The sequence below is a fragment of the Dysidea avara genome, chromosome 8, assembly GCF_963678975.1.
Source record: "Dysidea avara chromosome 8, odDysAvar1.4, whole genome shotgun sequence".
NCBI lineage: Eukaryota > Metazoa > Porifera > Demospongiae > Dictyoceratida > Dysideidae > Dysidea > Dysidea avara.
In genome coordinates this window covers 27,678,629-27,693,381 of record NC_089279.1, presented here as the reverse complement: position 1 = coordinate 27,693,381, position 14,753 = coordinate 27,678,629, and the positions used below count along the sequence as shown (strand labels likewise).

At 36.5% G+C, this 14,753-nt stretch overlaps 1 protein-coding gene across 1 annotated transcript; it reads right to left on the bottom strand.

Annotated features, from left to right (window-relative positions):
- Window positions 1–7,891: 7,891 nt before the first annotated feature.
- On the bottom strand, window positions 7,892–11,457 carry LOC136264280 (uncharacterized). Its single transcript, XM_066058986.1, has 6 exons — window positions 11,377–11,457; window positions 9,591–9,681; window positions 9,490–9,541; window positions 9,265–9,380; window positions 9,093–9,219; window positions 7,892–8,526 (listed from the first exon to the last, which is right to left on the bottom strand). The coding sequence occupies exons 2-6, from the start codon at window positions 9,638–9,640 to the stop codon at window positions 7,984–7,986; spliced, it is 888 nt and encodes a 295-aa protein (XP_065915058.1). The 5' UTR covers window positions 9,641–9,681; window positions 11,377–11,457; the 3' UTR covers window positions 7,892–7,983.
- Window positions 11,458–14,753: the final 3,296 nt, after the last annotated feature.

Below are 14,753 nucleotides of genomic sequence, written 5' to 3'. Positions count from 1 at the left end.
GCTTTGTCACCGTGTTGCGGACGGAAGCCACGCTAGCTTGGAAGTCCCCTATGTCATCATATCATAACACCTGGGGTTAGTATATCTATGATGTCATCACCGAGATCCCCTTAATTACGTCATCTAAAAATATGCAAATGGTGTAGCTTTGCACCACCAGGCCAACTCATTCTTATATGCTAACTTATAGTCTTGGAAAGAAAAGTCGGTGAGATTTACTGGGAACAACTGATTCAGAAAATGTTCCCATGTACATGGATGCATAGCTGGTATATAGCGTTGCACGCAGTGTAGATGTTTGCAATTTGTATATAGAACTGGAAGTCTAGCTAGCTATATAAATGTTTCTTGTTCACTGCATGCATGGTGGCACTAAAAAATGAGTGAGGATTTCAGATATTCATGTTCCCATTGCTTATATCCCAGCTAGATTTTAAATTATATTAATGCTGAGTTGCAAACATGGATGACTGCATGCATGTGCCCTTATAGTGACTGATTTTCCATACTCCGGTCACATAGAATGATATGTGAAGTGTATGTTTGGTGTGTGTTACAGTGTGTAGCAGTGTATAACTTACTGTATACATGTACTTGTGTGCATGTGCATGAGTATAATTATGTATGCATAACACACCTGGCCCTGCATGCACACATCATTCCTTTTCTTAAGCACCATTTCTCCATCTAGCTTTAATTAATGCATGCATTGGAAGCAATGTATAAGTCTATAAGACTGTACACTTGCATGAAAATAAAAAGGCAGCTATCAAGGCTGGATGCAAACTCATTGTTGAAACTAGAAACTTTTGATTAAAGTTTACAGTAACTGTGTATGTATACAGTAGATGGGATAGCCAAACATCGGAAGAAGGGTGAAGCATACTCTACCTCCAAGAATCTGGCCACAAAAGGCAACAGCAACCAAAAGGTCACCCCTGGCTCAGATGGAGAAGAAGATCTTTGTGAAGTGCGCAAACGAGATACCTCAATGTGAGCGTTGTCTAGTTTGGCATTGTCTCAACTGTGCCAAACTTGCTGAAGAGGTACTGGACTTCTTAGAGGGTCTGCACTGGTTCTGTAATCTGTGCAAAAAAAAGCATCAAGCATGCAACCCTTCTTCAGACACAGCAATAGAGACTGAGACTTCCTCAGAAACTCAGTATCCACTCTTTGATACAGAAGACATTGGATAGTCTTGTTAATCAGCTGAACAGTATGATGGAAGAAGCGAAAGAGAAATTTAAACAATCTTTGAAAGAGGTCTCACAGCAACCTCATGTTATGGATATATCAGAAAGCATACCTGAATCTCCACAGGTGCCCAACAATGCTCGACAAGTTGTTCGGATGGTGGACAATTACTTTGACAGACAACAGAGGAAACCCAATATAATTGTCCATAGTGTTCAAGAAGGTTTAAATGATGAAGAGCTAGTGAAAGACATTTGAGAAGGAACTTAAAGTTGGTAGGTGCAATATTGTTAAAGTGGTGTGCCTTGGACAAAGCAGAAACTCTAGACTTAGCGTCAGAGAGAATGAAATGGAATGTCTTGAGAGCTGCTTCGGATTTATGTTCTAGTACTTGTTTTAGTAAAATTTATCTATCTTCTGATTTAACACCTGAAGAGAGAAGTTAATAGGAAACTGAGGGAGGAATTTGCTAAGCAAAAAAAGATGGGGAGCAGAACCTAGTTATTAGAAAAGGAAAAATTGTTTCAAAGAGAGTTTGACGACCTGAATGTCAGAAGTAGTATGCCTCACACTCAAGTTGAGTCTGTTTTTATTTATTGGAATTAATTAAGGCTGGCAGAAGTACTTTCTGCCAGACCCTCAGCACATTTGTTTTTGTACCCACTGCACTGTATGTCCATTTAGTCTCTTGCATATTGTGCTGTAAAGCCTATAATAAATAAATAAATAAATCACTGAATTTAATAGGTATACTTTTACAATTGTGTTGTTTACAACTTTAGACCATGATATAAATAGTATGACTCAACAATGAAGAGGGATTATAAGTACATATGTGATTGGATTTTGAAAATCAGCTCTATTGTCACATTTTACAACTCTAATGTTTAATATTTATGATACAAATAATGTATTCCAAACTACCAACCAGCTTTACAATGATTAGAATCATTTGATTTACCACAAATTCTGTGAAATATTTATATATTCATAGTGGCTACATACGTATGTACGTATACATGTTTATGTTATGGAATACGTACATATTAGGTAAAACTTACTGGACTCTAGAGCGGAAATATTAAATATTGTGCTATATAAAATATACATAGCTTTGTTAAAGCATTTCAAAACACAAGATTGCATCTATAAGTATAAACATTCGAGAGGTATAACTATAAGTATAACTCATTCATACGTATTGTGTATGACTATAATACGTATGAATGAGTTAATCTATAACCTCTAACAATCTGCTCACATCCAGATTTATAAGGGGCCACTTATGCACCACCCAACTACTTTGATGATAGATATTTTAACAAGGTCACTTGATCAGGGAGTGTCTGCTGACATTGTTTGCATAGATTTGCAAAGAAGTTTTGATACTGTGCCGCATCACTACTATGGAAATACAGACAGCTTTCTTAGATGGGCTGATGGATTTATATCTAATAGGAGACAGTGCATTGTTTCAAATGGAAAGATCTAGTTGGGAATATGTTAAGAACAGTGTTCCTTGGAGCAGCATTCCTTGGGCTCATTGGATCAAGGCAAACTTGATAGTGTACAGCGATGTTCAACAAAACTTGTACCATAAGTCATATACACTGATCGACTGTCAACACTGTATTTACCATCCTTCCTTCCTCTAGCCTGCTCTGCCCTAGAAATGCACCAAGATAATTAAATAACAATGATTAAAAGACTTAATCTTTCTGCTTGGTCTCCACTAAGTAATGCAGAATCATAACTATATATACAGGCTGGCATACTATGCTGTTAGCTAGTACGTACTGTAGGAACAGAAATTTTCAAAGCTTCAAACACTGTTGCAGCAGTTAAGGGACACTGTACATAGTTTCCAGTTATGCAATCACACCACAATATACAACATGCTACTACTGACCCTAGGTAATGAAAGGATGACTGACACAAGTTCAATAGTACCATCACTAATATCAATATATGGGAAATTAGTGTAGTGGCCACCTTGTTGCAATTGTACGGAAGTGAAACTTTAGCTGTGAAGGCTGATCAGACAAGGAGACTGCATGGAAATGTACTGCATGTTCCACAATCATGGGATTTTTAGGGGTTTCATGACTCAAACAATGGAGGCATCACATCTCCTTTGAAGGGGAATTTATAGATGTCTGGTGGAGTTGGTATGTAGCATTATATGGCAAGGATAAGTGACGACTGCTCATCCTAGCAGATGTTGTTTGCTTAGTGAAGTGGAATTCTAGAAAATACACTATAGAAATGCAATCTACTGTATTCACCTTTCACAACTACCTGGTGAAATCTATATACTATTATACCAAGAGTAAATAATAAAAGAGGGAGTGTCTAACTCCAGTATGGGCCATCAAAAATGACAGCCACAAGTCCCTTGAATTTACAGGAAGGATGCTTTAGCTTGCATGCACTAACTTTCAAGGGGCTACTCAAGGTCACCACCTCCTAAAGTGTTTACTCACTCAATCAGCACTTGTATCATCATAAGCATGAATTTACTAATATCCAGAAAGGCTTGTGGCTGCCATGTTTGATGGCCCATGCTGGAGTTAGACACTCTCTCTTTTATTATTTACTCTTAATTATACATGTACCGGTTAGAAAATTTGCTGGAAGTGCATCCAAGAATTTTAAGCATATCTTGTAGAATATAATGCACCAAAAGTTTTCACTCTTCTAGATACTCATCATATCCATTGTTTATGCATAACGATAAAGAAACGTTGGAACATGCTCAATCACACACACCAGCTGGTTTCTGCCCCACATGTGGTTTCCATCTATAAATCACTGCCAAACAAGGTTTTGTGTATTCTGTGTACTATGAGTTTCTGTGATTATATTTGAAAATCAGCATGACATTGATAAATGCTCTTCTTATTGTGTTGGCTCTGCTTGAATTAAGTTAAGGAATTTATCTTATAATTTGATAGGATGTATATCTTAGCTACATTTTAGCCTAGCAGCATCACCAGATCCACAAGGTGGACTTCTGACCAAGGCATGTACCTAAACACACATAGCACATGCATTGCTTATGTATTTATGCTTTGAATTTGAGTACTGTTACAGTAGTAACTGCTAGCTTGCTGCCAGCGTGGAGAATTAATGTTGAAGATACATACTGTCATTTCCATAGCGTTCCACTACTCCTACTAAACGGTGTACAAGTGATAATGGAGTAGAAAGTGTTTACAATCCAGTTGATCCTTTAGTCATTTGAATATGTGAGAGTACAACATGGACCCCATTTGAGTAAGTTAACTACCTATAAGAGTGACTTTAGCAAAGTTGTCACCATCCACTGGGTAAACTAAGGAACTAACTGTAAAGAAGCACTGATTGTCTACTGATTGTACCAGATCTTCTGAAAGTGGAGTCTACTGGGTACAGAATATGCATTATATCAATATTTTGCAGTTTAATGACTTTCCTTCATCTTTAAGAAAGCTATACGTGGGTATTTTAACAGCAAACACAGTCTCTCTCCAACAAGAATGGAGATTTCCGAGCTGAATAAACTTCAGATTCCAGATGTTTGCATTGTCTATTCTCACGTGTGAACTATGTACTTAAACCATGATTTTTCTAAATATGGTTCATCTCCTAATTCATACATGTCATGGCTGATTAATGTTTTATTACAGTTTGCAAATATGCATGCATGGTAGAATGAATTGCAAAGTAAACAGCTAAACCAAAAAATATCCCATAATAGCATGCAACACTAAACATAGTGCAATGGCCCAATTTTCAGTGTAAATAATATTAAACTATAGCTATTTGAAATAAGCTGGAAACACAACGCAAGTGAGCAACAAACCTTGCAGTCGTATCAGTAACATACAGTATATCATGTCTTTAAACCTCAATTATAAACTTCGCAAATAAAGCACTCTGTTCATCACGTTTTAAAAATAATTCTGACACAGATATGTACATATAGGTTTGCACATGTACGTATAATAACATGAGGAAAATAGTTGTTTTATACTGTTTAGATTTACTGTGATATGACAATTGGTGGTGGAGGATGGACTCTTGTTTGGCAACACACCTACACGAAGTACACAACACTGTATGAAAAGATGTTCTACTACACTGAGTCACTGACTACAATCAACCTTGTGTCAAGGATGCTAGTCATTAGGCACCAGCCTATTATGCTTTTAATTTTGCCTATTATGCTATGCTGCAGTGCTCAAAAATTTAACCTATTATGCTCAAAATTATGCTCATACTTTTTGCCCCAACCTCCAGGGTAAACTAATAATTTTATGCTTTATACAGCATAATGGATGACAATAATATTTGGCCTGAAAGCAATTGTTTACAGTTAACCATTGAAAAATAATTTATTTGCAGCCAAATATAACTACTTCATTAGGCTACAGACCATGCACTACTGATATACCTTCTTTTCAGTATGTAGGAAAGCAGTGATATGGCTACACAAGACTTTACAGATATTCAATCTTTTTCCATGATGTGCATTTTTCACTGATAATATTTTACATTATGCTAGCATTATGCTTGATGCTTCTAAGCACCTATTATGTTACAAAGTATGCCAGCATTATAGGCTGGTGCCTACTCTAGTCATCAGGAATGGTGTAATGTACCTAACAAAACTCATTTCAACCCCAAATGATAGTAGCATATCACAAAGGAACTATAGTTTATACATAATAAATTGCAATATCATTACCATTGGACTGGAGGTATACTACTTGATGCTATGAAGGTGGTAGACAAGTGTACAAGAAGTAATGGAGTACCACCAGCACCATCTGTAAAATTGAAAATGGGATATTTTTAGTGTCACATTTGACAAAGTATCTCCCACTGACCATTACAGGAATTGTGACGCATATAACACAGGATCTACTTTGACAAATCCAGTATATAGATTGCCAATGACATGATTGCAGGATTCTAAACACCATTTCCAGCAAAGATTATAACACTGACATGACCACTGTATATCCATTAATCAATGATGTTGGCTAGCTGTAACTGCTGCCATCTGCTGAGCCATTAAATTTTATACCACATTGTAAGGTACTATAATTATAATAACAGCATTGTGCATGCACAGAGATATAGTGTAAATTTATCTTCAGCATACGTATATTAGACCACATAGCTATTTATGCAGCAACATAATATCTATTGGATGAGTAGCTTTCTTGCGTGCATATACATGCAAGCACTAAGCTGCTGCGGTGTGCAAAGACAGAGTATTTCTTTAGATGTATATATAACTACATATGATCATTAATTATTTGTGTATTAATGAAATACATAAGGTTTTGATAGGATACAAGCTGGACGTTTGCATGGGCTAAGGTATATGTACGATAACAGATTAACAGCAAAATATAATTTTCTACACACACTTGATTCCCTCACCAAGTCAAATGCCATCCATGTGTCCATGTACTAGGGGCAAACAACAGTACTCAAAAGTGGGGAATTGAGGCCGGGAAGGGGGGCAAGTCATGTGCATGGGGTGGCTGTAAGTTATGTACAAAGTATTATAAAGTAGCTACCTTAGTGTGCTAAGGACACTATAGCATACGAAGCATGCCAATACAAGGAGATCTAGGGACGTGCCCCTACAGAAAACTTTTAAAACTGTATGCTAATTTGAGTGAAATATTTTTAGCAGGTTAAGCAGTACTACAAATGAGCCAAATTTCAAGATCATGTGTAATTGCATCCATGAGTTATTAAATGTTTTTGAGGATTCAGCTCAATATGAACATACTATAGTTTGCACCCACATGCCCTGTTTTTGCAGGCCCAGTCACATATAGTTGTAACCAAACATCTAGTTGCTACTCTGCTTCTAGACTTTTGGCTAGTTGTAAATTGTGATAGGGATATGTAGAGGGATTGATGTGTAGATTGATTATATTGATTGGATTGGTACTGATATGTAGAGAGATTGCGTAATCAACGATTATCAGATTCTACAACATCTGTGACCTCACCACAAACCACAGAGTATCAATTATGTCACAACTAAAAGTTCTGAATAGAAGATGAACTTGACAGAAGTATGTTGTTGCACAATCAGTCAAACAGTATGGTAGCTATGTTTAGTAGGCTAAATTGAATGGTGCCATGGAGATACATTCCAGCTAGGATGCAACAGTCTGACTGGACCATTTCTTGCATCCATAATTGGAAGTGCTAAAATAAAGCCAGGGGTGGACACATTTTTAGCCCCCACTATAGATGCTCAAAGCTCATGCACTCCTTGGGAAATCCTAGATCCGCCCCTGTGTGTTGCATGTGTTTTGTGTGGTATGATAGTGTATGTGTCTGTGTGTGTGTGTCTGCATGTGTCTGTGTCTGTGTGTGATGTATGTCAGTGTCTGTGTGTGTGATGTGTGTATATGTTTATGTGTGCATATGAGTACTGTAATGCACAGCCAAAACCATACAGTTAAACATCATTTATACACTATAGGCTCTTGGAGTAGGTGAATATCCAGATTCTTCCCTTCATGCAAATTATTTACATTCAGATTAATGGTCATAGTCACCTAAAGTGATACACTGTCTTTGCACACTGCAGCAACTAAACTCTTACATGCATGTAAGAAAGCTATACTTATCCAATAGATATTATGTTGCTACAATGCATAAATATAATAATATGTTTTAATTTACACTGCAGATCAACCATTCTATGCATACAACACCGTTGCTATGATTATAGAACTATGTATAAATGGCAGCAGTTACAGCCAACATCAGTTAACGGACATACATGGCAACGACCATGTTAGTGCTATATGCTTTGCTGGAAATGGTGGTTGGCATTCTGCAATCATGCCATCGACAATCTACTGGATTTGTCAGAGTAGATCCTACATTATATGTGTCGCAATTGTTATAATGGACAGTGGGAGATACTTTGTCAAATGTGAGGCCAAATATTCCATTTCCATTTACAGATGGTGCTGGTGGTACTCCATTACTTCTTGTACACTTGTCTACCACCTTCTTAGCATCAAGTAGTATACCTCCAGTCCAATGGTAATCAATATTGCGATTGAAATAACCTTTATATGCATAAACTATTGTTCCTTTGTGATATGCTACTATCATTTGTTCAGTGGGGTTGAAACGAGTTTTGTTAGGTACATTACACCATTCCTGATGACTAGCATCCTTGACACAAGGTTGATTGTAGTCAGAGTAGTAGAACATCTTAGTATAAAGTGGATTGTACTTCATGTAGGTGTGTTGCCAAACAAGAGTCCATCCTCCATCATCAATTGTCATGTCACAGTAAATCTATAAGCAAGACAACAAGTAGCTATTTCCCTCATACGCAAACCTATCTGTATCAATATTATTATCAATATATTTCCTACATGCAATACTACAACATGATAAAAAGCCAGAGTACTTTATTTGTGAAGTTTACAATCGAGGTTTAGCTATATGTTGTTGATAACTAGTTCGACATTCACTTGTGCTGCGCTTCCAGATTATTCTAAATATAGCTTATAACATTAGCACCCATATAATGCTAAAACATAGAAATTGACCATTGTGATTTGTTTAGTTTTGCAAGCCATTATGGGATACATGTCAATGTATTTGCTTTGAAATTCATTCTACCATGCACATTGCAAACTGTACTATGTTACAGTAATTAAATGTTAATCAACCATGACATGTATGAATCAGGAGATGGACCATATTTAGATAAAGTTTGAAAACCACATGATTTAGGTACACAGCTATGTATAAGAGAATAGACAATGTAAACACATGAAACCTTGCTACATGGAGACTGTGTTAGCTGTTAAACCAATCCTACATCACTCAACCACAAATGGGTATATGTAGCACACCTGCATGTCCTGTACCCAGTAGACTCCACTCTGAGGTGATCTGGTACAATCAGTAGACAATGCTTCTTTAATTTGTTTGCAGTTTGTAGCACTAAGTTCCTTAGTTTTCCCAGTGGATGGTGACAATCTGTGTAAGTTTTGTTGAAATCACTCCTATGGGTAGTTAACTTACTCAAATGGGGTCCATATTCTACTCTTACATATCCAAATGACTAAAGGATTAGCTGGATTGTAAACACTTTCTGCTTCATTATCACTAGTACACCGTTTAGTAGGAGTAGTGGAACGCTATTTAGGAAATGATCAACATTAATTTTATTCTTCACACAAGCAGTTACTACTTAAATTTACTGGCAAAGCATAAATACCCAATCACTGTGTGTGTGTGTTCAGGTACCTTGGTTACTGTTGACATAAGTCCACTTGGTGGATCTGGTAATGTAGCGTGGCTAAAGTGTATAAGATGTTTCTTGTTAAATAATAAGACAAATTCCTTACCTTAATTTAAGCAAAGCCAACACAATGAGAAGAGCATTTATCAATGTCATGTTGATTTTCAAGTAATCACACAAACGTGTACGTATCTAAACTACACAGAATAGACAAAACTGTTTGTCCACTTGTTTGGCACAGTCATTTATAGCACTTGTGGGGCTGAAACCAGTTGGTGCATGTGATTAAGACAAAGCTTCATGCATAAACAATGGATATAATGATGAGTATCTAGAAGGATGCAAACTTTTGGTGCATTTATATTCTACAAAATATGCTTACTATTCTTAGATGCACTTCCACACAATAATTTCAGCTATGACTATATATAATAGTATATTTTCTATACAATTCCACTTCACTATTAATTTATATCATCAACTACTACTATACAGGTATAATATATGTAGCAGATTATATTCACTATGAACAAGATGTTGGTACATTGCACTGTACATTAACATGATTACAGATTAACAACTTATACACAGCAATAACTCAAGTCAAAGTTTCTCCTACACCATGCACCCATGTCCACCCCATACTCAACAGTCTTGCAGTTTCTGGGGCGTACCATGCAAACTGAAATAAAAGTAAAGATGGTACAGAGACAGGATAGAATGTGATTGGTAATTGTACAAGTGTGTTGGACATGCTACAATGGGACACTCTATAAATGCAACAATGGACTACATGAAAATTTTTTTGAATATTCTGTTGACTGCTCTCGTATAGAAAATTCAATTGCACTATTGGAGTATATTGACCATGATACAATATTTGTAGAGACATACTAACCAATCAAATGAACATTCAAATCATTTGTCCAAACCCTGTATAATCACAAGTACATATATTATATCGAATGTGTTTCATATTGATCAATTCCATAAAACACTCTAACAGAACACTCATGTCCATCCAATTTAATTAGTCCACTCTACAGTTATCTTGAATGTAGTTAATAGCAGCTTCCACAATTGAAGCAGGTATATATGCATCAATATTTTTTTTTAAATCATGGGTAGATCAATCCTTATATCTTTATGGTCATTATCAGGATATGCAAGCTTTTAAAGCAAGCAAAATGGGCCGACGTCTATATAGTCATTTTGCTTATTACAATACATGCATCTCTTACTCTTATAACTATACATCGTGTAACTATAGCTGGTAAATCCAGTCAGAAAAATCATAATTATTTAGATTGAATATGAAAATCCCATGCAGCACACTGCACCTTGGTACACCAGATTACAACCTTCGCTGGAAGGGTAAGGCCTAGAACCCAGCCTCCTTTTATATGTCACTATATACATGATGCTCCATTATATCATATTGCATGATAATCACATGTAGAATAATTCCTATATAACACAGTGGCAGATTTAGGGGTGGAAAAAGGGTCACAGTATATATAGTAAGAAAAACGTAACCTAAAGGTGAGCCATTAAAAGTGAGCCAGTTTTGACAGAAGCTCTTTGACACCTGCTTCTTTGAAATGAATGTAGTACAATTAGTTCAGGCTCATTTGTGATGGTTTCTTCTCCCATTATTAATTTTATTCTTGGTTTAACCCTGCAAGACTTCTAAGGTGCAACATTGCCTTCTTTGGAACACCACAAATCCACAGGCCACCTGTTGGTGGTTTCGTTACAAAAGTAGTAAGCAGCAGTTGATCTCTTACTGGTACTACTCATTTTATGCAGCTGTCACAGGTACTATATAGTCTAGTGAATTTGCAAGAGGTCTGACACCACCCAAAAATAGTGTGTAACATTCCAAATCTCACCATTTTTTTGCAAAAATTCCAGATTCCAGACTAAGATTCCAGAGTACAAATTTTGAAATTTACATAGCTAGCTACACTTTTATGTAGTTGGCTGGCTTCCAGGACAATTAAATTACTGGTGAAAAAATGCACAGTGCTCACGAGACTAAACTGAAATGCAACACAACACACGAAATAATTTACACAGTATAATTTACAATAAATATATGAAAATGATCGGACTTGTAAAAGACTTGTCGAGATTCCATTTTATCAGAAGATTCCAGATTCTTGATCAAGATTCCAAATTCCATTTTGGGATTCCAAGTGATCTGTTTTTACCTTCTGACAATCGGCAACTACCGTTCTTCCTTGCCAGAGCAGCATACAGTGTACAAATAAATTACACATAGCTAGCTAACAAGTACAAAACCTAACACGATACAAAATAAATACATGGACACAATACACAACAAACAAATGCAACACCTTAAAGCAAATTACAAAAACCATTTATCAGAATTGCACCAAAACAAAATAACCACTGTTGTTAATAGAAACAGTAAATTTCTCACCAACCACCAAAAAAGAAATGACTGTTGTTGTTGTTAATAGCAACAGTAAAATTAGATTGTGTTTAAATTCTAGTTGGTGTTGACCCAGTGAATTTGTTTAATAAGAACAGAAGCCCATGTGGTTGGTGACATTTCAACATTATTATTATTATTATATAGTGGTGTTCCATATAAGGTAATTTTAAAATTTCGGTCACTATTGCCACACAGCCTCATGGAAGTTTCACACTCCTTTGTGCCTTTGACGCTTATAAACTCCTGTGCAAACCCAATGGCATTTCTTGAATCATAACAAATAGTGCACTTGTATGGTCTTTTAAGGTGGCTCAGTATAGATTCTGTATGGCTTCACCGTGAAATTTACAGGGCCTGAAACAAGCAAGCTATCACCATAAAGTACCTTGTACTAATAGAAATCAATGAAGCATTTGTTCTCTACCCTATAGCTACACCAAACAGGAGCTCTCTGGAATGTGTGTAGCGGGAGTTCCAAGTTTAGCACTTCAGTTTAGCACTTCAGTAATATATATGAGGCATGATGATGTACAAGCTTTCAAGCTAAGCCATGGCTGTCTTCATAGTTATACCACAGATAATATAAGCTCCATACTGATATTTCACATTTTAGTGGTAAATACTTGCAAGATACTCTAACTAATCAATGAGAGTAATCAACTACTCAAACAGAACAGTTACTTTTTTACTAACTGTGGGTAGTTACTAACTGTGGGTAGACTTAACAACACAGTAAAAATCCTCTAAAACACCATCTCAGAGCATATGATATTTAAATTTTCCTGTCGGCATATGTACAGTGTACGTACGTACGTACGTACGTATGTATGTGTGTACGTATGTACGTATGTATGTACGTACGTACGTACATACATACATACATACATACATACATACATAGTACGTACGTACATACATACACACATACATACATACATACATAGTACGTACGTACATACGTACACACATACATACATACATACATACATACATACATACATACATACATACATACATACATACATACATACATACATACATACATACATACATACATACATACATACATACATACATACATACATACATACATACATACATACATACATACATACATACATACATACATATCTCAGGTTATCTCGGGTTACAGATCTCGGATTGGCACTTGTTCACACTACTGCATCTGACACAAGCTCAATAGTGCAAGAGCCAAACAATAATTAGCTAAGACAAGCGCACGAGCTTTTGATTATTTAGGCGCTTAATAAAAAGGCACTAGAATTGTAACAAGGAAGCATAGTACCAGCTAAAATAAGTCGTACAATGTTATAGTCACCATGCTTAAGCTATTGGGTGCTCCTTTCACCAGGAATATTAACGCATCATTCAAGCGTAACTGCCACAAAATCTACCAGAACTTGGTTAATGGCTTTTTTCAGTGATCCCTTCTTGTTTCGTGGCTTTTTTCAGTCATTCTATTCCCTTTTTAAAAATTTTAATTTTTTATTCATTAGTGGAAGGATAAAATTAGTAAGACAGAGGCACACATTATCAATATGCCAAAGGTTTCTTCTGAAGTGAATTTGAAGTGTTTCTGTGAAAGAAGTAGGGCCATAGCTGTAGCCACTTTTCCATTATGCTTGACTGAACGCATCAGGCAGACAGGCAGTAGAAAATTCCGTTGAATAATTTTTTTTTATAATTCTATAGCAACTTGACGAAAACATTTTCAGTTGATTTGAAGGCACTTTTGAGCTAGATATTACCCGACATTATTGTCATGTCATCATGAGGGGAAATTAATGCAGATTTTTGGGTGATATTTTATCACCGACTACACCCACACCTTCATCATCCCTACTGTACAGTACTATGATAGTGAGAGAGAGTGTTTAACTGTAAATGCAGCCTGTACAAAATCTCTCTACACAAGAGTTAATAGTAGTGGCCATTGATCTTTGGTGAAATTGACACCTTTTAGAACTGTTGTTAGGTGTTGAGAACGGCTGATAGGTGTTGAGAACGGCTGATAGATGTTGAATAAAGTAAAGGCTTTGCTCTACTGTCTATTTTACATTGAAAGTGTCTTAGTTAGAAACTCTCCCTCACTACTTAGCATTACGAACTGTTGGCTACATACATGTATCTTGTTCAGTTTGAAGTTGGAGTTTCAAAGTCCACTTTAACTGTGTGGCTTTAACACTTTAGTAATCAACTTTTAATATAGTGTGGCCTTAACGTCTATATAATTGCTGCCCAGTTGTAGCCCGGTCTACATTCAGGTGTATCCCGGCTAGCTGGGTTACATGCGAAATATAGCTCGGGCGACTCCTTTGATCTGAGGTGTGAAGGTGTTACATGTTATAGTTATATCATGGTTATTGACATGAGTCTGAGGTGAAGCCAAGAATGAGTGTTGATAGCTAATATATTCACCTGAATGGTTCAGATTGCCAGCCATTCTGAGGTTAATGTCACTTTCCATGTAGTACATGTATAGCATCTGGATAAGGGAGGTCCCTTGTTGTAGGCTCCCTAGTACTCTCACAATTGTAGGCTATGTGGCTGGCCTCATGAGTTGTGGATATGGATGAACAGTAAGCATTTAAAGAGACCTTGATCATAGAGCTCTGCTAAGAAGTTAGCTACATCACTTATACAACCTGGAAAGGGAGTTCACCACACCTGCGGGTCCATTTAGTAAAAGAGCAATTGTAGGACTTTGTGGATTTGTCCCTCCATAATGATAGGTCAGAGACTGTAGCTGTCTCACAAAGGTGGCTGCCTTCACATTGCTAGCACATA